Source organism: Babylonia areolata, chromosome 7 (genome assembly GCF_041734735.1).
Source record: "Babylonia areolata isolate BAREFJ2019XMU chromosome 7, ASM4173473v1, whole genome shotgun sequence".
Classification (NCBI taxonomy): domain Eukaryota; kingdom Metazoa; phylum Mollusca; class Gastropoda; order Neogastropoda; family Buccinidae; genus Babylonia; species Babylonia areolata.
In genome coordinates this window covers 19,802,929-19,825,290 of record NC_134882.1, presented here as the reverse complement: position 1 = coordinate 19,825,290, position 22,362 = coordinate 19,802,929, and the positions used below count along the sequence as shown (strand labels likewise).

The 22,362-nt window shown below is 37.3% G+C and overlaps 1 protein-coding gene across 3 annotated transcripts in view; it reads left to right on the top strand.

Annotated features, from left to right (window-relative positions):
• The window catches only part of LOC143283780 (uncharacterized), a 333,779-nt gene that overhangs the window by 298,441 nt on the left and 12,976 nt on the right, over positions 1–22,362 (top strand). For all 3 annotated transcript variants that reach the window (XR_013055451.1, XM_076590144.1, XM_076590145.1), the window contains exons 11-19: positions 2,870–2,990; positions 9,275–9,439; positions 9,810–9,943; positions 10,920–10,985; positions 11,568–12,015; positions 14,721–14,928; positions 16,064–16,235; positions 19,402–19,467; positions 21,947–22,039. Coding sequence is in view for 2 of the 3 variants with exons in the window: in XM_076590144.1 (XP_076446259.1) it covers positions 2,870–2,990; positions 9,275–9,439; positions 9,810–9,943; positions 10,920–10,985; positions 11,568–12,015; positions 14,721–14,928; positions 16,064–16,235; positions 19,402–19,467; positions 21,947–22,039 (1,473 nt within the window). In the remaining variant the exon portion in view is untranslated. The remainder of the gene's footprint in view (positions 1–2,869; positions 2,991–9,274; positions 9,440–9,809; positions 9,944–10,919; positions 10,986–11,567; positions 12,016–14,720; positions 14,929–16,063; positions 16,236–19,401; positions 19,468–21,946; positions 22,040–22,362) is intronic.

Sequence of the window (22,362 nt, the reverse complement as noted above, 5' to 3'; positions counted from 1 at the left end):
TTGAAACGTGTCCACAATGCTTATGGTGTTTAGGTTGTGGTTGAGGGCAAATCTGGTGTCCTGATGCTGCATCTTCTCAATGGTGTTCATGTGTGGGTATGGTGGAGTGGGGGCCTCAGACTGATGAGGCATACGCTTCAAGTACTGGGTGGGCTGTGCCATTGAAAGCTGTGTCATTTATGACGTAATGATGTGCATTGTTGAACTGATATTTGTTTGTTATTAATACTGTATACTAGGTTGCATTCATTGTATCATATCCATGGGAACTTTCAGAGTGTTTAGTTTATAAAGTTGATATTGTGGCAACTGCAAAACAGACCAGTGTGGCAATAAACATTAATTTGTTCTCAAGACTCATGTAAAGTTCAGTTAATTGTTTTGATGACCTGTACAGATAAACATTACCTAAACATCTAATGATGGGAAATGGTTCTGACCACTGAGAGTGAGGTACTGACCATCTGTACTGCAGGAAGTGATTGGAATGAAACAGTATTGTTCAGAATAGATAGATCTACAGATTAGATAGATGTGTCATTGTATGGTGTATCAGTGTTAAACATTTTCAGGCATAATTGATATTGTATGATGTGGGAGGCTCCTCAGTTATATGACATGTAGATCTATAGATTGTCAGTGGTATTCTGAGTTACTTTAGTGTCCATAATGTTCATATAATGTTACGGACATCTTCAGGTTACATAAAATTAAGCTCAGCATTTTTTAAATATATTTTTATATATATTTTTTACAGAAACAGATCTGGAAATTATATGATTACATCATACATGTATGTTATTGTATAGATCTAATATTGTAAGTTCGCAAAGTGTAGTTTGTAGAAATTAACACTGAAATGTACAGGGCTGGGTACAGAGAAGGGGTAAGAACTTAAACCAATGTCCTGTCAGTGTCACATATTCAAATATGTGTTGGTAAAATATTTTAAAACAGTAGACAAGGGATGGATAAGGACTAAGGAGGAGGAACTTTGTAAAACAATGTTCCATCACACATACTGATAATTGAGGACAAAGGCTGGGTAATGAGAAGGGTGAACTTTGTTTGAACAATGTCCCATCACACATACTGGTAACTGTAGACCAGGGCTGGGTAAGGAATTGTGTTTCAGTAAAGTCCCATCACACATACCTGGAACATTTGTAGACAAGGGCTGAGTAAGGAAGATCTTTGTCTCACCACACATGCTGGTAGCTGTAGACAAGGGCTGAGTAAGGAAGATCTTTGTCTCACCACACATGCTGGTAGCTGTAGACAAGGGCAGGGTAAGGAAGATCTTTGTAGACAAGGGCAGGGTAAGGAAGATCTTTGTAGACAAGGGCAGGGTAAGGAAGATCTTTGTAGACAAGGGCAGGGTAAGGAAGATCTTTGTAGACAAGGGCTGGGTTAGGAAGATCTTTATCTATAGACAAGGGCAGGGTAAGGAAGATCTTTGTCTATAGACAAGGGCTGGGCAAGGAAGATCTTTGTCTGTAGACAAGGGCTGGGTTAGAAAGACCTTTGTCTTTAGACCAGGGCTGGGTTAGGAAGATCTTTGTCTCACCACACATGCTGGTAACTGTAGACCAGGGCTGGGTTAGGAAGATCTTTGTCTCACCACACATGCTGGTAACTGTAGACCAGGGCTGGGTTAGGAAGATCTTTGTCTCACCACACATGCTGGTAACTGTAGACAAGGGCTGGGTTAGGAAGATCTTTGTCTCACCACACATGCTGGTAACTGTAGACAAGGGCTGAGTAAGGAAGATCTTTGTCTCACCACACATGCTGGTAACTGTAGACAAGGGCTGGGTTGGGAAGATCTTTGTCTGTAGACAAGGTCTGGGTAAGGAAGATCTTTGTAGACAAGAGCTGGGCAAGGAAGATCTTTATCTGTAGACAAGGGCTGGTTAAGGAAGATCTTTGTCTGTAGACAAGGGCTGGGCAAGGAAGATCTTTGTAGACAAGGGCTGGGCAAGGAAGATCTTTGTCTGTAGACAAGGGCTGGGCAAGGAAGATCTTTGTAGACAAGGGCTGGGTTAGGAAGATCTTTGTCTGTAGACAAGGGCTGGATTAGGAAGATCTTTCTTTGTCTGTGGACAAGGGCTGGGCAAGGAAGATCTTTGTCTGTGGACAAGGGCTGGGCAAGGAAGATCTTTGTAGACAAGGGCTGGGCAAAGAAGATCTTTGTAGACAAGGGCTGGGTTAGGAAGATGTTAGTCTCACCACACATGCTGGTAACTGTAGACAAGGACTGGATAAAGAAGAGGAACTTTCTTTAAATGATATCCCATCACACATACTGATAACTTTAGACAAGTGCTGGGTTAGCAAAAGGCTTGGTTGTAGGCTTTCAAAGAGGAAGGAGGTAGGATGGTTCAGAGACTTGTAACTTGACAATAGAGTGTCCATGAGGGGATGGATTCTAATCCCAGTCTCACCCTTTATTCCAAGTTTGACTGTAAAATCAAACTGACCATCTCACCATTGAGATGAGATGATAAACTGAGGTCCTGTGTGCAGCACGCACGTGGAGCACAGAAAAAAAGTACCCATGCCAACATAGGTGTTGTCCTTTGGCAAAGTTCTGTAGAAGAAATATTCCATGATTGGATCAGAAATAGATGCTTGCACTCAAATGTCTCAAGGCCCAACTAAGTGTTGGGTTATTATAATGCTGCTGGTGAGGTATCTGCTTGGCATATATGTGGTGTAGCATATTATATGGATTTGTCTGAACGTAATGACTCCTCCTTAAGAAACTGAAAGTGATCTCAGTTCTGCCTTCTTTACTATGCATTTTGATAATAATGTGCAAAAATCAATTTGTTGATGAAATGTGATGTTGATGATGTGGTGTTTGCAGGACTATGTGGAGAAGACCATTAAGATCAGTCAGAAGCCCAACAGCGCCAAAGGCTTTGGGTTCACACTGGGTGGGGGAGCCGACAAGAAACAGCCAGTGGTGGTGGAGAAAGTGGCACTTGGTAAGCAGATTATCTTTCAGATATTTTCTTTCATGTTCATGCTGACATTTGATTTAGCTTTTAAAAAAAATTCTATTACTCATTCAGTAATAATGAGTCACAACAACGGCAATAAGTATTACCTTGGAGAAAACATAGGTTGGATTTTCATGAGTCCATTGTTGCTGATATTTTTTGTTTGTTTGTTTATTGTTTGTTGTTATTTTTTGTATTTGTTTTTGTTTTGTTTTTTGTTCATGATTTTAGTTTGCATCCTTGATCTTTGCAATGTGAAGATCAAACTGAAGGCTTCAGTGTTTTTGTGAACATTCACGAACTATCAGAAATGCAGGGTGATGATCCTTTTATTAAAAGATTGTGTGTGTGTTTGTGTGTGTGTGTGTGTGTGTGTGTGTGAGTGAGTGTGTGTGTTTGTGTGTGTGTGTGTGTGTGTGTGTGTGTGTGTGTGTGTGTTGTATACATTGTGTGTTTTGTTGTTGTTTTCATTGATCACTGTTTGGTGTTGTTTTCATTTGTCAGTATTTGGTGTTAAATATGCACATGCATGCATACTGCATGTGTATATATTTTATCGCAGTGTGTTCTTCCAAGCTCAGTTTCATTGTCCTTCTTTCCTGTACATCAATACTTACTACCTGCGTCCTGAGGATGATGCGTGTTTATCAGCTGTCAGCTGTGTGGAACATGCATGACATATTCATTTTACTCCCAGCTGGCAAACCTGGTCCCCAGCTGTCACATCCATTTTCTGTGTCGGAAGTTGAGTCTGACCTTGTGACTGTGAGTCACCCAGTTGTGACTGTTGTGTACAGTTTGGTCATGATGAATAAGACTTTGTTAGAGGTGCATGAAGACATGTTTCATTCATGCATTGGGAGGCATGTGCATGCACCGACACACATACAGGGTGTGTGTGCATTCATGCATGCACATGGTCTGTAACATGTGTGTGACAAAACAGTGAGATAAAACCCGCTGTGCATATAATGTATACATATCATTTAATGCATTGTCTTGGTCAGTTGGTTGCTGTACATTATTACTTATTTGGACTAGGAGCATCACAGATTTATCCATTATTATACATCAGAACTTCTCTGATCTGAAAAAGATCACAGCGAAGATACAGTGCTGAAAGGAATAGCTTAGTTTTTGTACTGTGCTGTAAAGAAAGGCTTTAGTTATAGTATGTAGAGAAAAGCTAATCTGTTGTACTGTAGTACTGTAGAGTATCTAAATATTAGATAACACTATATAGAGAATAGCCAAGCTATAGCATTATACTTGTTTTTATAGGGAAAAGCTGTGCTACAGCACTGTAGCTTATAGCCTTAACTGGAGTACTATAGAGTATAGCTTTAACTGAAGCACTGTGGAGAATAGCTAAGCTGTAGCGCTATATAGTTTAGCTTAAACTGTAGCATTTTTTATGCTAAAATTTAGCATGCTGGTAACTTCTTGTATCATGTGAAATCTGTTGCCTTGTGCAGCTGTTGCAGTGTTTGATGCACAGATTTATAGTGTTTAGAGCCATGATGATTTACTTACAAAGTTATTGACTCGAGCAAAGATCCTGATTTAACTCCTTGACTGCTGCACCTTTGTGACATGAGATCATTGTGGCATGAATTACAGTGCAGTTACTACATTTTGTGTAGTTGATCAATAGTGTCATTGATTTCATCAGTTCATGGATCAAAAGTAATATGTAATCCTAAGAGGAAAGAGTCTTAAAAGAATGCAAAGCGGTGACTGACATGACATCCTTACCTGTAAGCTCTCTTATCTCAGTGAAGTGACAGCCTTTCACTAATAAGCGTACTCGTCGGCAGTGGTCAAGGGGTTAAACTCAAGTGTGCTGCAGCAGATATATATTCCATGTCTCATGCTTTGAAGATTGTATGAACCTGTCAGTGAAAAGTTTCCATTGATGCATTTGAAATCTCTATTTTGGGGTGGGCTTTTTTTATGTTGTTTTAGTCTGCAGGTTCACTTAGTATAACGCTCTCTCAGCCTCCCCCCTCTCATTCTGTGCCCTTATTTGTTTCGTGTGTGGTTCCTCTTTGATGGCTTCTGCAAATATATATGTTTTACTTTTTTAGTACAGGGAGTCCAGGTAGGGCAAGATTTGTTTTGAGTATCAGTTGTTCTTAAACTGAAGGTAATTTCAACGCAATTTTAACGCAATTTTAAACACTTGTGTAATACCTGTGTGCTGGACAGACAAGAGTCACCGAAGGCATGGTGAGTGGTTTTGTGTCAATGACCAACCAAGTGAGTGACCGTCACTTGGAAAGTCTTGAAGCCTGTAGATTGCTGCCAGATGTGTTCTGCTGTGTCGTGTAAAATAATGTAGCCGGGTGATTGTGGTTGTGAGTTTGAATATGATGTGTGTGTGTGTGTGTGTGGACAGTGCTGTCATGTGTTCAGTTTTTGCTAGTTTGTCACCTTGTGTACTTTTCAGTTTTTTTGTTTTCTTTCTTTCTTTCTTTTGCCTCTGTTTTTGATGATTTATGAACTGTTGTTATATGTGAGTAGACTGTTATTTGTACTGATAGATAATTTATCACATCTGTGATTATAGACTACTCAATATGAAGGAAAAAAAGATTTTTTAAAATTAACCCTTTTACCGCTGAACCTTATTTAAATAGGTATTGCATGAATTAAAAGTGCAATCACTAGTTCTTGTGAATATTTTTTTTAATATGTGTCATTGATTTTGCTGATCAAAATTATGTACTAATACTTTTTAAAAAAAAAGATGGAATCATTTATCACAGTTTTTGTTTTGATTTATTGTTTTTTGTAGTGCACAAATCAAAGTGTTTTTTTTTGTTGTTTTTTTCAAAATGATGTTATACCATAGATTTAAGAGTCTTATACACTTTCTTTTTCATATTCTTTATGAGAGACAGACAGAGACAGAGAAAGAGAGAGAGAGTTACATAAAAAAAAATTATAGTTTATGTTTATCACGTGTTATAATCATTGGGCTACAGAAAGAACCATTTTGCCTTTTTTTCTCTTCATGTTGGATATTGTCTAATGACTAGTTGATTCACTTTTGTTGGTTTTGCTACTTTTTTTTCTTTCTTTTTTCCTTTTTTTTCTTGGATCTCTCTCTTTTTTTTTTTTTTTTTAACTTTGCACACATGCACTTAGAACATGAAGCAGATTGGTCTGTCACTTTGTGTGCACATGTTTTGTTCATTAATTGATTATGATTGATAGTCATTAATTGATTATGATTGATAAAACTTGACAAGTCCAAGTGCATATTTAACTTTTTAAGGATATAACTTTGCATAGTTAAGAGACAGAGAGAGAGAGAGAACAATGAGTGTGTGTGTGTGTGTGTGTGTGTGTGTGTGTGTGTGTGTGTAGGGGGTTGGGGGGGTATGCATGTGTGTTTGTGTGGTGTGTGTGTGTGTGTGTGTGTGTGTGTGTGTTAAAACATACAGGTTTAACAGCTGGTATTCTGTTATTTATAAACTTTTCCAAATGTAGATTCATGCTAAATTTACCAGACCTGATTCAGAAAAGATCATTTAAACTCTAATTTTCTCCAACACATCATGGTATGAAATTAGGTAGCACTTGATATGTTTTGTTATTCATCAAAATCAATGGTTTTGTCATTTAAGATTTATTTTATTTTTTACCATTAATCATAATTTTATAAATGGAGTGTTTGTTGGCCTAGTGGTAACATGTCTGCTGAGGAAGCGAGGGAATTTGAGTGCAGGGGATCAAATCACACACTCGCCAGTATTTTCTCCTCCTCCAGACTCTAGTCATTTGGATGTGATGTTAAACCAAGCATGCACTTTGCGCATGTAAAAGAACCCACATCAACAAAAGGGTCGTCCCAGGCAAAATTCTGTAGAAAATTCCACTTTGATAGGAAAACAAATCCTCAGGAGAGCATTATGAATTTCACAAAGAGAAATCTGTTGTGGCAAAAAAAAATTAAAATACAGTTGAATACCTTTCAGTATGATACAATACAATACAATGCAATATAATATTTGAAAGATACTTTCATATTTTTATCTGTGTCTGTGAAGTTGTCTGGCTGTTGGGGATAAATTTTGTCCAGGTCTCTACAAGTGCAAGTAGTTATTTTTTCTGGTGTATCCATAGTAAAGCTTTTTATCTTTTGATAGTTTCATTTGTTGATTTTTAAGTGACTATAATTTGTAGATTTTATTAGTTGATTTTTTTTTTTTTTTTTTTACTAACCATTTGACTGAACTGTGATCATACAGGTAGTTGTCTTTTCAGTTTTCAAACATTTTATGTTATAGATTTGTATACTATGTCAATGCAAAGAATATGCTTGTAGATTGATCTATGTGTCCAAAAGTCTACCAGACTGGGTCCTTGACAGTTTATTTTACCATCATCATTTGGACAGGCAGATGAATAATTTATAGATTGTGAATGATGATTTGTGTATACACTGACACGCTGAACCAAACAGTAAAAAGATATTAGACAATACTGGAACAAATTATTTTATGCACTGCAGAACATTAGAAAATTTCTGTTGAGTTTTCATAACCTTTAGTCTTAAGTGGGCATGTTCACAGTCTACAAAATATGACTAGACAGAAAGGTAGCATGTTTAATGAATATATAAATTTCAGTTTGAGTTTCATCTCTGTTTGATTGTGCAGGCACAAGTTTGTAATTCTGTTGTGTCAAAGGCGTCAAAGGAGATTGCTTTAAAAACTTTCCTTGATTGTGTTTTGTCAGTCGCTGTGTCAGTGTCAACAATTTCAAAACTGCAGAAATTAGAAATATTTTCCATTCTTCCACACACACAGTCATGCTTGCATGCAAACATTCATGTGCTCTCTCTGTCTGTCTGTCTGTGTGTGTGTGTGTGTCTGTGTCTGTATCTCTGTCTCTCTCTCTCTCTCTCTCTCTCTCTCTCTCTCTCTCACACACACACACACACACACACACACACACACACACACACATGTATACACACACCTACACCTATTTTGTGACATAAGACAAAAATTGAATATGTATTTAAGTGTTTGAAATAAGTATGTTGGTGCAAATCGTGTGTGTAAAGAATTCTGTAAGATGGAAATGAATGGGTAAAGTTTGTGCTGTAATGTGCCAACATCATTATTAAAAAAGTGTAAAATACTAAATCAGGAAACTTTTATGATAAGGTTCTTCTCAGTCATTTTGCTTTATCTTCCTCTTAGTCTTACACATCTTTCTGTTAGAGTCAAGAATTGGTTGCCAAGTGGACAAGTATAGAGAGATTGTATCCACTTGTCCACCAGTTTTAGTTGTCCCGCTCAGTCGGACTCTGTGGCATTCCACTTATTGTTTACTGGGAAACAGCAACTGAAGGATATTAATTATTAGTAAAACTTAAATCCTTTTTCTCTTCCACATGCACTTCTTTTCGATAGGATTTTATCTGTGGATAGGGAAAAGAATTTTACCAATTGCAATTGAAAAGCGACTTGCTATACATGTGTATTTACTTGCTTGCTTAAGTGGGGCTTTTTGTTTTGAGATCACTCTTACAGCTTTATTTTTGTATAATGTGTGTATAAGATGCATGTGTGTGATGTTTCAATGCCCCCAGTAGGCATAAACTACTTGCCTTTCATTGGTATTTCTTGTTCTGTTCATTCCCCAAGTGGTAACGTGTCCTAGGAAGTGAGAGAATCTGACGAATCCTACTCTCGCCAGCAGGTTCCTCCCCTTCCATGATACACCTTGAGTGGTGGTTTGCCTGCTAGTCATTCAGATGAGATGATAAATCAAGGTCCCATGCCTAGCATGCACCTAGTGCACAAAAAAAGAACCCATGGCAATAAAAACAGTTGTCCCTGACAAAATTTCTGTACAGGAAAATCCTCTTTGATAGGAAAACAGACTTGCAGGCAGAGAGAGAGAGAGAGAGAGAGAGAGAGAGAGAAGTGGCTCTGCACTGAAGTGGTGCGGTCTCTCTTCAGGTCACCCTGAATTTTACATGGAGAAATCTGTTTTGACAAAGAGCAATACAATACAATGCAACGCAACACAATGCAACGCAACGCCATACAGTACAATACAATACAATACAATACAATACAATACAATATAATACACCATTTGGGGAGGTCAGCCTGAATTTCACATGGAGAAATCTGTTGTGACATAGAGTAATACAATGCAGTGCAGTGCAGTGCAACAAAGTACAACACAACACAACACAATGCACCATCTCAGACTACTAAATTGGCAGTGTGTGGACGTTGCAGGCAGTGCAGCGGACGTGAATGAGCTGCAGGCCAAAGACGAGGTGGTGTCCATCAACGGACAGGACGTGGCACGCCTCACCTCTGCTGAGCTCTCCCGCAAAGTGCAGGACTCTGTCAGGTCGGGTCAAATCGAACTGCGGGTCAAGAGGTTCCTTGGCTCTGGAGGTGAGGATTTGGGATTGGCAGGTTGTAACGGCCGCGTGCATGTGTTGTCATTCAGTATGTGACCAGCCGTCATAAAGAAAAAGAAGAAAGCAAAAATAACACAGCATGTGGATAGATTGTAGGGGTATGTATGTATGTCATTATGATTCTCACCCTCATCTGTTATCATTAAAAGAAATGGTATAGAATCATTATTAAATTCAGTTTTTGTTTTTCTACTGAACCATAGTGTGGTTATTTTATTGTAAATGTATGCATGCAGAAATCATGTAGCGTGGAGTGAATATAAGAGTTCAGTTTCCTTTTCTTTTCTTTTTTCCCGTGCAATTGATGTGACTCAGACTTTCAATCTGTATGCTGTACATTTCAGATGACCTGGAGGAGGACGAAGACTTTTTATCAACAGATGAAGATGTGGACACACCGGACAGGAGTGTCTCAAAATCATCGTCCATCCGAGCAGAAAATTCCTTTGATAGTCTGGACTCCAGGGATGGACCTCAGGTGTGTGTCCTTCAGTGAAGATGTTTTCTTTTGCTTTAGTGGGTTTTTTTTTTTCTTCTGTTTGCTGGCATCATCATGATTTTGCTGTTTATTTAGGAATCATATATATATATATATATATATTGTTTTGTTTTTTTAATCTAATTTGAAACTCCCTGATTTTTTTAATTTTTATTTTTATTTATTTATTTATTTATTTTGCTGGCAGCATCTTGGTTTTGCTGTTTATCTAGGTATCATATCTTTTTCTTTTCTTTTTTTCCTTTTTTTTTTTTTTTTTACAATTGAAAGCTTCCATTTCTTTTAATTTTAGGGCTCCCGATACTGAATGTTGTGCACTTCTTTGTTCAAATGCTGTGAGAGGGTGAAATATGACATGTTTTAGAAAGGATGGCTTTGTACCTTTGAGGTAAAATTCTCCTTTGTATTGAGAAAAAGATGAAGAATTACAGCATCAGTACAACTGTGGGTTCTAAAATACAGGCAGTAACTTAAAAACTGGTTGAATCATTCTGTGGCAATGGAAGGGGCTCAGTGAGTGGAAGGGAGATAACTGGAAGAAAAATAAGCAACCAGCTGACATGAAATGTTCTCCCTTTCAGTAACAACATTGTGAAACAGTTGGTTTTGGGGGGGGAGGGGGAGGGGGGTTGTGGTGGGTTTTTTGTTTTTTTGTTTTTTTTGTTTTTTGTTTGTTTTTTTTTTTTACAGATGTGGTGGCTGGGAGGGGGAGAGGTGGTCACAGAAAAAGACAGTTACATGAGCAAAAACAAAAAGGCAAATGTACATGATAGATATTATTCAAGTTAAATTTTCAAACTGTCTCGTTTTAGCATACTGAAAAGGCACATGATAAAAACACTGATCATATCAGTGAATGTATAGGAAAATGTTATTATAATTTTTTGTTTTTTTAATTTTATTGATTGTTAATGTTTTGATCATTAGATTTTAAAAAAAGCAAATGTGTCAACAGAAAGCAGAAGAGGAGCCAGAGAGACCTTGGATAGAGGAGCATATTCCTCCAGAGGTGAAACCACAGGTAATTGATTCTATGATGCATGATTATGTTTAAACAAATCAAGATGATAATAATATTAGAACAACTGCAGAGCTGTTTTTATGATATGTTTAATGATTTGAAATCTTTTTTTTTAGAAATGCTTTAAGAAAAACAAAGAAACAAACAAAAAAAGCAACAAAACAAAATTGAAAAGCATAGTGAGATCTTTGTAGAGAATGTTTTGAAATTAAAATAATGATATCAAAACAACACCATACTGGTAGCTGTTTTTATTATAACATGTTTAATGAGTTGAAACCTTTAAAACAATGCTTAAAAGAAAAAAAAAGAACAGCATTGTGAGATCTGTATGGAGAATGTCTTACATGAACTGATATGATGTTTTGTCATTATGTACATCTGGTTCTGTTTTGGTTTTTTGGGGGAAGGTGGTGTGGGAGGGGGGTGGATTGCTTTGTAAAAGAAAGAACAAGAAAATGGAAAGTATTTCTTATTTGATCACCCATAAAAAAAAAAGTACTCACACAGAGAAAACTGTTGTGACGAAAATAAATACAAAATCTTCATGGCCCTCCCCCTTTCTGTCAAATACTGTTACAGAGCAAACGGCGGGGGGACCCAACATCCACCTCCTCTGACAGCGGCTACGATGCTCAGACCTTCTCACCCTACCATCGAGGAGACAACTCCAGCAACGAGGAGGAGTTGGCGCCCTCTCAGAACCTGCAGACGGAGACCCAGTCGCGGCCGAGTCTGGCCGTCAGAACCAGGCACCTGTACCCAAGGGATGAAGACGAAGATGACTATGTGAATCTGCCCGCCGTGGGGCAGACAACTCCAGCGGCAGCTTACAGAGTCGAGAATTCTGATAAAGGGATGGGGAAGGAGGTGCCTCCATCCGGGGAGGTGGAGGTGGCATCACGACCCACCATCACAGTGCGACGAACGAGGGTTGATCAATCGTCGGCACAGTCATCGTCATCGTCGTCATTGCTATCATCGCAGAAGGAGGCTGCTGCGGAAGGTGACGTCAAGCCTGTTGTGACAGGTATGTGTTTTGTGTTTGATTTTTTTTTTTTTTTTTTTTTTTTTTTTTTTTTTTTTTTGTTCTCTTTTTTCTTTTTTCCAGTCTTGTCTCTTGTCTTTCTGTCTCTCTCCCGTGTCCTATCTCTCTTGCTTTTGCTTCAATTTCTTTCATGTTTTTGCTTTCTCTGTGTCTTGTATCTTCTCTTGCTCTTTCTTTCAATCTCTCTCTCTCTCTCTCTCTCTCTCTCTCTCTCTCTCTCTCTCTCTCTCTCTCTTTGTCTCAGGCCAGATTCAGTGTGCTTCCTTTGAATAACAATGTTAATAGGTACACTGAAAATGATGTTTTAAAGCATTGTCCTTTTTGCCAAGGTGAACTAGAAGATGAATACCATTGGTTGTTTGTTTGTTCTATATATAATGATTTATGGACAAAATTTCTTCAAGACTGTTTAAACATGTCTCTTAGTTCCACTTCTGCGATCAAACAACAAGCAGAGAAATTTCCATGTATCAAAATTTATTTTCCATTTGATCAAAAGGAGAAATCATATACTCAGACCTAATTAAGTAGAATTGATGTCAAGTCCATGAACATTATGATATTTTGTCATCTATTCAAGTGTTATAATACCCCTTCCCATGCCCACCCCCAGTCCCTTGGTTTTGAATTGTGGTCCATGGCCAAAGTTCAATTAAAACAGTTTCGTTCATTCGTTCGTTCGTTCTCTCTTTGTCACATGCAGATTGTGCCAAGCACACATAAAAGAACCCAATGGTGACGAGAGCTTTCTGATGCAAAATTATGTTCAATAATCCACACAAAAAGACACATTCCTTTGGACAAAAAAAGAAGAAAAAAAAAGGGAGTTGCAGAAATACAATACAGTAGAACACAACACAGTTGTTGTTTTTAAATGTATGTCATTGAAGAAGACCTGTTTTACTAGCACTTGTTTTCCTCCACTATCACATTATTCTGTTTATTTGCATTTTTGACTCACTTATGTAAACAAAGTGAGTATGTTTTAACCCAGTGTTCAGTTGTCTGTGTGTGTGTGTGTGTGTGTGTGTGTGTGTGTGTGTGTCCATGGTAAACTTTAACATTGACATTTTCTCTGCAAATACTTTGTCAGTTGACACCAAGTTAGGCATAAAAATAGGAAAAATTCAGTTCTTTCCAGTCATCTTGTTTAAAACAATATTGCACAAAAATTTTTTTAAAAAGAAGCCAAATTATATGCAAACTGCATTTACTGTTATATTTTTATTTTTTGTATTCTCTAAACTTGGCACTTTGATCTGATATTCTGACACAACAACAAGAGCAGTCATTATTATCATTTTTTGTTCAAATAGGAACTTCTTTTGCTAAGCATGGAAGTTTTATTTATTTTGCAAACGTTTTGGTACAGATAGTAAAAAAGGGAAATTAATCTGTAATTAATGATAGGGGACTGATCTTTCTCATCTTAAACATTACATTTTGAAATTATACTCAATACATAAAAAGCTTGTGTGTTTTACTCTCAGTGTACAGGGCTTTCAATATGTTCATTCGCCCAAGTGGTCTTTTTCAGAAAATGCTAAAATCAATACGACGAGTGGACTTTATAGATCTATTGGCTGAGCCCAGGTCATGGGCAAAAATCAGTTGTGTAGACATATTTATACACATTCAAAGCACATGCTCATATTCTTCGCGAACGCAAACGACGCCATTTTGTTTCAAGTTGTTGACCTGCTCATTCAATCCTATATTCAATGGACAATACACGATAACATGTGATGGAAAGTTGGAGAAGGAGACCGTTAAATATTTATTCAGAGAAAGATTTGTGAATGCCTCATCACTTACTGGATTATGCCCCAAACTGCCATAAAAATATCCACAGAATCAGTCGGAATTCACAGTTAAAAATTGTAAACCCTGTGAGTTAGTACCCTTGAATTGATGAAACGAAAAAATTTCCAGTCTTGACTTTTCTCAAAATGAAGTCCCTTTCACTTCATACGATGTTTAGAAGTACTTGTACTTGGCGCTACATGTTATTAGTTTAACAAAATATTAAATTTTCATATCAGCTTAAAATTGAATCGACCGTGTCGTACTACATTCCCGGCAGGTGTAACTAAACTTGTACATCTATGTAGATCTAGAGAAAACGGCTAAATGTTGCAGTGTGATTGCGGTGATAGCCACGTCTCCTTTACTGCGGACTTAAAAAGAATTTTTTTTTTATTGCCCTTAAAGATTTTTTGAATGCCCAAGATACTCCAGAATAATATGATTTAAACAGCGTTCTCACTGTGAATACCGCAATTGATTTATCGCCCTTTAAAAACGTATGTTCAAATATTAAATTTTAGAACGTCCGTTAAGGAGCCCCAATAGTGTAATGGGTAAGACAGTTAATTCTCACCCGAACACGCGGGGTTCGAATCTGATTAGGACTTTTTTTTTTTTCTTTTTCTTTTTTTCAACTCGAACCTTTATAATAACAAATACAAAACACATTTTAACGATTAGATTTTTTTTTTTTTAAGTGTATCACAAGTGAGTCTTGAAGGCCTTGCCTCACTTGTCTAAATTGTATTTGTTGCATTTGGGAGGCTGGGTGTGGGTGGGAGAGGGGTGTCTTTTTCGTGGGGGGAGTTGGATTTGTTTGTGTCTTTCTTGTTTTTGCTGGATGGAGCAATCAGTGTGTCTTTGTTTTCCAACTGCTGAAGCTGGCTACGAAGTGAGTGCCAGCAGACGGGAGGAGAAGCACCATGAGCAGACAACCAGTGAGGATTCTGACTCTGGCCCGCCTGCCGCACTTCGGAAGTGGCAGAGACAGAGGCCTCGCTCTGAGTACACATATGAGTCAGACGAGCCACCCAAGTTTTATGATCAAATGAAGATTTCTTCACGCAGAAACCAGGAGAAACTTGCAGAGTAAGTTGTTGTTGTTGTTGTTGTCTTTAACCCCTTCACGACTGAACATTGGTGAAATAAGATAAGTGTTGCATTAGTCTGAAATGCATTTGCTCTTCTTATGAATTTACCAATGGTCATATTGATTTTGCTGATCATAAATAATGGAATATAAAGAAGAAGCCTGAATACAAAGTGGTGGTTGACATCCTGACCAAAAGCTTAAATCTTGACTTTGTGAGGTGACCTCCCTTGATTGTCTAGCATACTCATCAGCAGTAGTCAGGAGGTTAATTGAAAGCAGTTTGTTGTGTGTGTATACTGGATTGATAGGAGAGAGAAAGGTGGTCATTTAGAGAGAAAGGTGGTCATTTAGTTATGGATTTGCTTTCTTCTAAAATACTCAACATGAGTAAGAGTAAGGAAAATCTTTCTATTTTTGAAAAAAAAAGGTAGCTTTTATAGAAAGAAAAGAAACTGTCAGTTATGTGTATGACTTGTCATTTGTCCTTTTGCTGCAGGGTTTGTTGTTGTTGTTGTTGTTTTCTTAGCATAATGTTCTTATTTGTGTGTGTGTGTGTGTGTTACCATGGAAGCTTTATATATGAAGCACTGTTGATGCACTCTTGAGCACTCTTGTAGTGAATACTCTAAATTTCAGTTCAAGTTTTAAGACACTTAGAAATAGCCTGTTTTACAGGGCACAGTCTATTTTATAATGACAATATTATTTGTATTTTGATTTTTGTATTCTGGATTACAGTATTCATATTTTTACTGTGAATATTTTTTGAAAATTAATATGAGTGCCTTCCCTTTCCAGTATCGGTTTAAATTTCAACAATGTTTAAAGCTTGGATTTTAAAACAGAGCAATGCCTTTTTTTTCTTCTTGATTTTCTGCATTTTCAGTTTCTTTGAGATTTTTACAGTTTAAGAATGATCTGTTGATAATGATTATTTGATGTTATGAACACTTTGTTTCCTCAGGATTCTTACAGTTTGTGGATATAATCTCTTGACATTGAAGGTAGAGATAGAGAGATAGATAGATGTAGATACAGATATATTTATTGATTGATTGATTGGTGTTTTTTTTTTTTTTTTTAATGATTCCTACAGATGATGAATAGCTTATGATGATCTGATGCTTACAGTGAAACAAAAGAGGCAGAAGCTACAACGTTTTACAGCAAACCCTCTGAGGATGCTGAGAGCACGGTGAACAACAGCACAGCCCCTGTTGTGTCATCTCGACGTGCGTTCAGAACTGGGGAGGAGAAGCAGCGCATCCGTAGCTGGAACCAAAAGCAAGAAGTGGAGAGACAGGTATTACAGGTGTTTCGTTGGTTTACTTTTGTTTTTCGTTTTGTTTTATTGTGGGTTGGGAAGGTTGGTATATATGTTTTGTGAAAATCACATCACTAATTAATGGTGATACTGATAGATGTTTGAAAATCACATCACTATTGTGTGACAGATATTGCAGATGGAAAAATGATATATTTGGGGTTTTTTTGCAGTAAGTATATATTTTGTGAGCATGACTATTAACTTAGGTTCTTTAGGACACAAGTAGCAAGGTTAAGTTGAAAAAAAAAAAAGCTCAGTGGTAGTGGTGAAAAATGCATGGTGGTTGTGAAATAAATGCATGGTGATCGTGAAAATAATGAATTCTTGTTTCCATAGAAGAAGTTTGATGTACATTTTACCTGTGCATCATGTTTATTAATTTAGATGTTTTGAGACACAACTGTTGGTTTACTTTCTATTATTTTTCTAATTATGTTGTGATAATGAAATATTTGGAATGTTTTTACTGCTGTGGAATTAGCTTAAACGTGAGTCTAAAGGGTGAAGCGTAAAAAGATTGATTTGAAAGTTGCATAAATCAGCATGAATGATGTGCTTTTTCTTTCTTCTGTTTGTTGGTTTGGTTTTGTGTTGTGTTTAATATTTTTTTTATTTACTTTTTATTACCTGAGACAATAACAGTGTATTCATTCCCAGAGTGTACTGCTTTTAATGTGTTCTTTCATTAACACATGCTTACTTGCACCCACCCATACATATTGTGAATGAACATAGTGAACCATCCATGCACACATACCCACAAATGCAGACCTGTGCAAGCACACAGATGTACACTGCCTCTGTTGGAAGCGATACTGGCGTTGCTGTTTGCTTGTTTGCTGGATTCAGTAGCATGCATGTCTTGTTGAAGTTTATATCCTTCCCCTTCCCATTTCACTTTATTGTGCGTTTTTCTTCCTTTTTTTTTAACAAAAAATTGTGTTTTGCCAGATGATTGTGGTGGCTTTATCGGAAATGACAGTGTGCCTTTTGTATAATACTGGTTCAGAGTCTGTCTGCCTAAGGGTGTGGTACATGTGTAAGCAATGCATGTTTGCGCTCATGTTTTGTGTGTGTGTGTGTGTGTGTGTGTGTGCGCATGAGCTTTTCTATGGTTCCCCCAACACATTCTCCTGTGCATCAGAATTATCAAGGGATTTCATTTTTTTTAAGAAAAAAACCCAAGAAAACAAACAATAAAAAAAGGAAAGCACAAATTGTTAAAGAAGTCTGTTTTTTGGGGTTTTTTTTTTTTAATTCAAAATGTTTTAATTGAAATAGGCCTTAGCCCCAGTCAAAAAAAACAAAAAAAACATAAATGATGAAAACCTGATATGGTTACAATAACGCAGCCGTGTGAATAACAGCAACAAAGGTATAGATCTCATTAGCACATTAAAGATGTGCTGATATTGTCAGCAGTGGTGTTTTCTCATATCTGTTTGGTTTGGAATGATCTACAGTGCTTGGCATTGCCACTCATGTTTTTGAACAATGGACAAGATCTTTGCAAATAAAGACTGATAATGAAGGTTTTGTCAGAACTATCACAGCACCAGCTGGACTGTTCTCAGGCATACCCTGTACCACAACCAGTCTGTTACTTTTTTTTTAATAATAATGGGTATTCGTGGTGCGCAGCGCTACCTCCTTGGCACAGGGGCTTAGAGAGCTAATGATTAAAATCAGTATGGGAAAACAATGAAGAGAGAAGGAATGTATCATTGAAAAAAATTAGGGAGGGGTGTGTGTATGTGTTAATGATTTGTGTGTTTCTGTTTGAATATGTTGCTTTTTTTTTTTTTTCGTGTGAGTGTGGCGTTTGTTTTTATTAAGATTTTTTTTCCAGGTTCTGATGCATGCATATGTATGTGTTCACCTACACATTCCCTTATTCCATTGTCCCTTTCCCTCTCCCGGAGTGTGTGATTTTTAATAATGTGGTGTGTTTTGGAGCAGTGTGTATAATCAGTATAACCTCACTTCCTTTCTTTGCATGGGTGTATTAGATATGTTTATTAACATTTGCATGTGTGTCTAAGAGATCAGGGCTATCTATACATTAGTGTTGTTTTTGATTGTTATCTTATTGATAATTAAGAATAATATATTTATTCTAATTTTAGCTGAAGATTGCATGGAAGTATGGGAAAAGCAATTTTTTTCACATAGATTTTCTTTTGAAAAAAAAAAGTTAGTTATTATCAAGTTTATGTTTGTCTGTCTTACTGTCCATTTCTTGCCCTGTTAAACATCATCATAGAAATCATGAAAGAAAACAGATAATGATGGTGTTTTGAAACTTGACATGTTCTTCATGAAAATTGAAACAAAATGTCTAAGATTAAATATTTGTGGAGGTCTTAGAGTTATGGTAAGTGTCTCCTTTGCTCATCCACCCAAGTTCAGCAGAATATACAAAATTGAATTATCATGTTAATGCTGATCATAGTTTGTGAGATGCAGTCCGCAGACCAGTGTTGTTAGCAATTCATAAAGTTCCCTTTCTGAAAATATTGAACAGAATGTAGGAACAGCTACAGAAACTACATACACACAGACAGATGTTTTGTTACCCAGTGAAAGATTTTGTATAGGACAAGGGGAAGTCAAGTAAAGGACATGATCAGGAATAATGTTTTTGTCAAGTGATTCAAAAGATTTTTGACTCATCGATATAAAACAGTTCCCATATCATAAGGTTGCAGATATATTTGGGTGGGGGGTGTGAGCTAGAAGAGGGATTTGGACGGTGATGGGGGTAGACCCCTCTAAATTCATATCAAAGGGAAAAATGACATGCCCAGAAATCATTGTTGTCCAAGTTGGTGGAAGTTTAAATAATTAATTTTACCATCCTTACGAAGCCAGTGCTTTCAGAGGACATTTTAATGATTATTCATCCTTGCTAAGCCAGTGCATTCAGTGGAAGCTTTAATGGTAAATTTTATCATCCTCGCTAAGCCAGTGCTTTTGGAGGACACTTTAATGATAAATTTTATCATCTTCCCTAAGCCAGTGCTTTAGGTGGACGCTTTGATGATGAATGGTAGCCTCGTTAAAATTGCATGTGGCAGTTTTCAGCATGCGCGTTCTGGGACTAACAGCATCCTGTGTGTTTTTGTTTGTTTTTTGCCATCAGCCTGCTGAAGAGATCCTAGCAGGGCAGGATGAGAATCTTGTTCAAATGACCTTCCCTTACCAACAGGTAGTGTATTTATTGGTGCTCCACTTTATTCTCATCATTTTCATCATTGCCAGTAAAGAACATTGACTTCAGATCATTCAGGGTTCCTTATCAAATCTTTGTCATCTGCATCATCCTTGCAAATGGACAAGATTCCTCCTCACAGACCATGGGCCTGAAGTCAACAGGTTTCCAACCAAATCTTGACCATCTTCACCATTGTGAACAGAACATTGACAGATGAAACAGAAGAGTTCTTATAGAACATCAGCTAAATGACCAGATGAAACAGAAGAGTTCTTGTAGAACCTCAGCTAAATGACCATCTTCACCATTGTGAACAGAGCATTGACAGATGAAACAGAAGAGTTCTTGTAGAACCTCAGCTAAATGACCATCTTCACCATTGTGAACAGAGCATTGACAGATGAAACAGAAGAGTTCTTGTAGAACATCAGCTAATGACCATCTTCACCATTGTGAACAGAGCATTGACAGATGAAACAGAAGAGTTCTTGTAGAACCTCAGCTAAATGACCATCTTCACCATTGTGAACAGAGCATTGACAGATGAAACAGAAGAGTTCTTGTAGAACCTCAGCTAAATGACCATCTTCACCACTGTGAACAGAGCATTGACAGATGAAACAGAAGAGTTCTTGTAGAACATCAGCTAAAATCATACAGATTTCCTTCCAGTTCTTCATCTTCACCATTGTGAATAGAACATTGACAGATGAAATACTTGTATACAAGATTCTTTCTCCTCCTCGTTATTTGTTCTTGAATTTCTTGTGTCATTTGTTGGCTCTTTCTTAAAATATATTGTAATCTTAGTTTAGCTCTCTCTTTAAGAAAAAAAAATCATGTTAAATTTGGGAGATATTGTTTTTAGCAGTGCGTCACAGGCTTTAAGAGTTGGGTATCCATGTTTCTTCTTTGTTTTTCTGTTGCTTTCATAAATAATGTATGATCAGATATTAGTGGACAACAGTTTTTCAGGTATGGTTGAAAGATGTGTGTCTTTGGTTTTTCACTTTCACTATCCCTGTTAACAAGTATTTTGATTTTGGTTGTTGTTTTTTTTTGTTTTGTTTTGTTTTTCACTTTTACAAACTCTGTGTCTGACAGTATTCCACTGTTTCCCCCCAAACCCTTCATTTCCCTGTTCACTCTTTCCATTCCAGCTCCTCACCTTGTCCCATCACTTACAACCTTTTTGTCATTTTAAACTGACATGTTTTACTAACTGCCAGTCAATATGGACTGAGAGACTGTTTGTTAGGAATTCATGGTATGATACACTTTGTCTCATGTTTCTTTACCATTCCTTTCTGTCAATATCTTCAGCTGTAGTTTGTCTAAACAGCTAGCAAGTGTTCTTCTGTGGATGATAGACTTTGGTTCATGTATTTCATTTCAGTTTCTATATTTCATGACATCACTATGATTCGACATATACAGAACCGAACATTTTAGTTGTGTTTCTGAATGAACATCCCACAAATCATCAAATGTTAGTGACACAAGGTTTATTTTGTTGAATATGAGAAAAAAATATCATTGCCTGTGTAATGAATTGATGTTTTGTGCAAAAAAGTTATAGAAATAAACAAAAAGATGGGGAGTAGATAGACAAATAAATCATTAAATAAATAATGAATATAATTTCAAAAACTTCTGTTGCATCATGGCTTGCTGCATTTTTTGTTAGATTATAATTTGTCAGCAGTGATGTAACAGTTGCTAGTGTTTTACAAAGGTGTCTGTTGTTGGTGATATGATTGTCACAAATGCTTGTTGAGATTGATATCCATATGGATTCTTAAGAGTTAATTGATGTTTGTTTACTTTATGATATGGACTCATACATATTCATATGGATTCTTAAGAATTAATTGATGTTTGTTTATGTTATGATTTGGACTCATACACTCATGTGCATGCAAACATGTATGTGGCGATGCAAAAATGTGTGCATGGGCATGTATTTGTCCTCATGCAAACACATCGCACACACACACACATACACATAAACACACACACACACACACACACACACACACACACATCTGTCATGAAAAAAAAGTACAGTTTATATTTTTATACATGCTCATGAACTGCATAAAATGGAGAGCATTTTTGATTCTTTGCACTGAACATGAAAATGCTGGCTTTTTCATGCATGAACAAAATGTGTTCACTCACATGCGCATTTTCATTGTCTGTGGTAAATGTCGTTTGTTTTGCTCAGTTGAAAATCTTCAAGACTGAAAAATGAAAGTGCCACAGAAGCATTATGAATTTCACCAAGAAACCGTGATAGTGGAAAGTGAAAGTACATGCTAAAGCCTGAGATATTAACCAAGCATTTCATTGATGTTTGGTGGTCTAATGGTGTTGGCCTGCTCTAACCTGTGGCATGTTGCCTACCTCTGTGTGTGCGTGCATGGGTGTGTGTGTGTGCTGTGTGTTTGGCGGGTGGGTGTGGGGTCAACAGCAGCGTTTCACGGCAGAGCGTGAGCAGATAGATCAGCAGTACCAACAAGACCTGCAGCGGGCTGCAGACACCGAACGCCAGAAGCAAGAAGAGGTGGGTCCATACAGACCTTCTTGCCAGTACGATTTTTGTGTAGTTTGTGTATTTCACTTGAACAGACACACACACTCGATTTGTGATCTGCTCTATACACAGATACAGAACGTATTACAACACACACACACACACACACACACACACACACACACACACACAAACCAGCCCTCCCCCAGGAGGTACCCACATGCATACACACACATGTACACACACGCACGCACATTGCATGCACACACGCTTTGCCCCTCCTCACAAGATACCAGCATTCACGCACACTACATGGATCCACATATTCTATCACACAGAGAAATCTGTTGTGA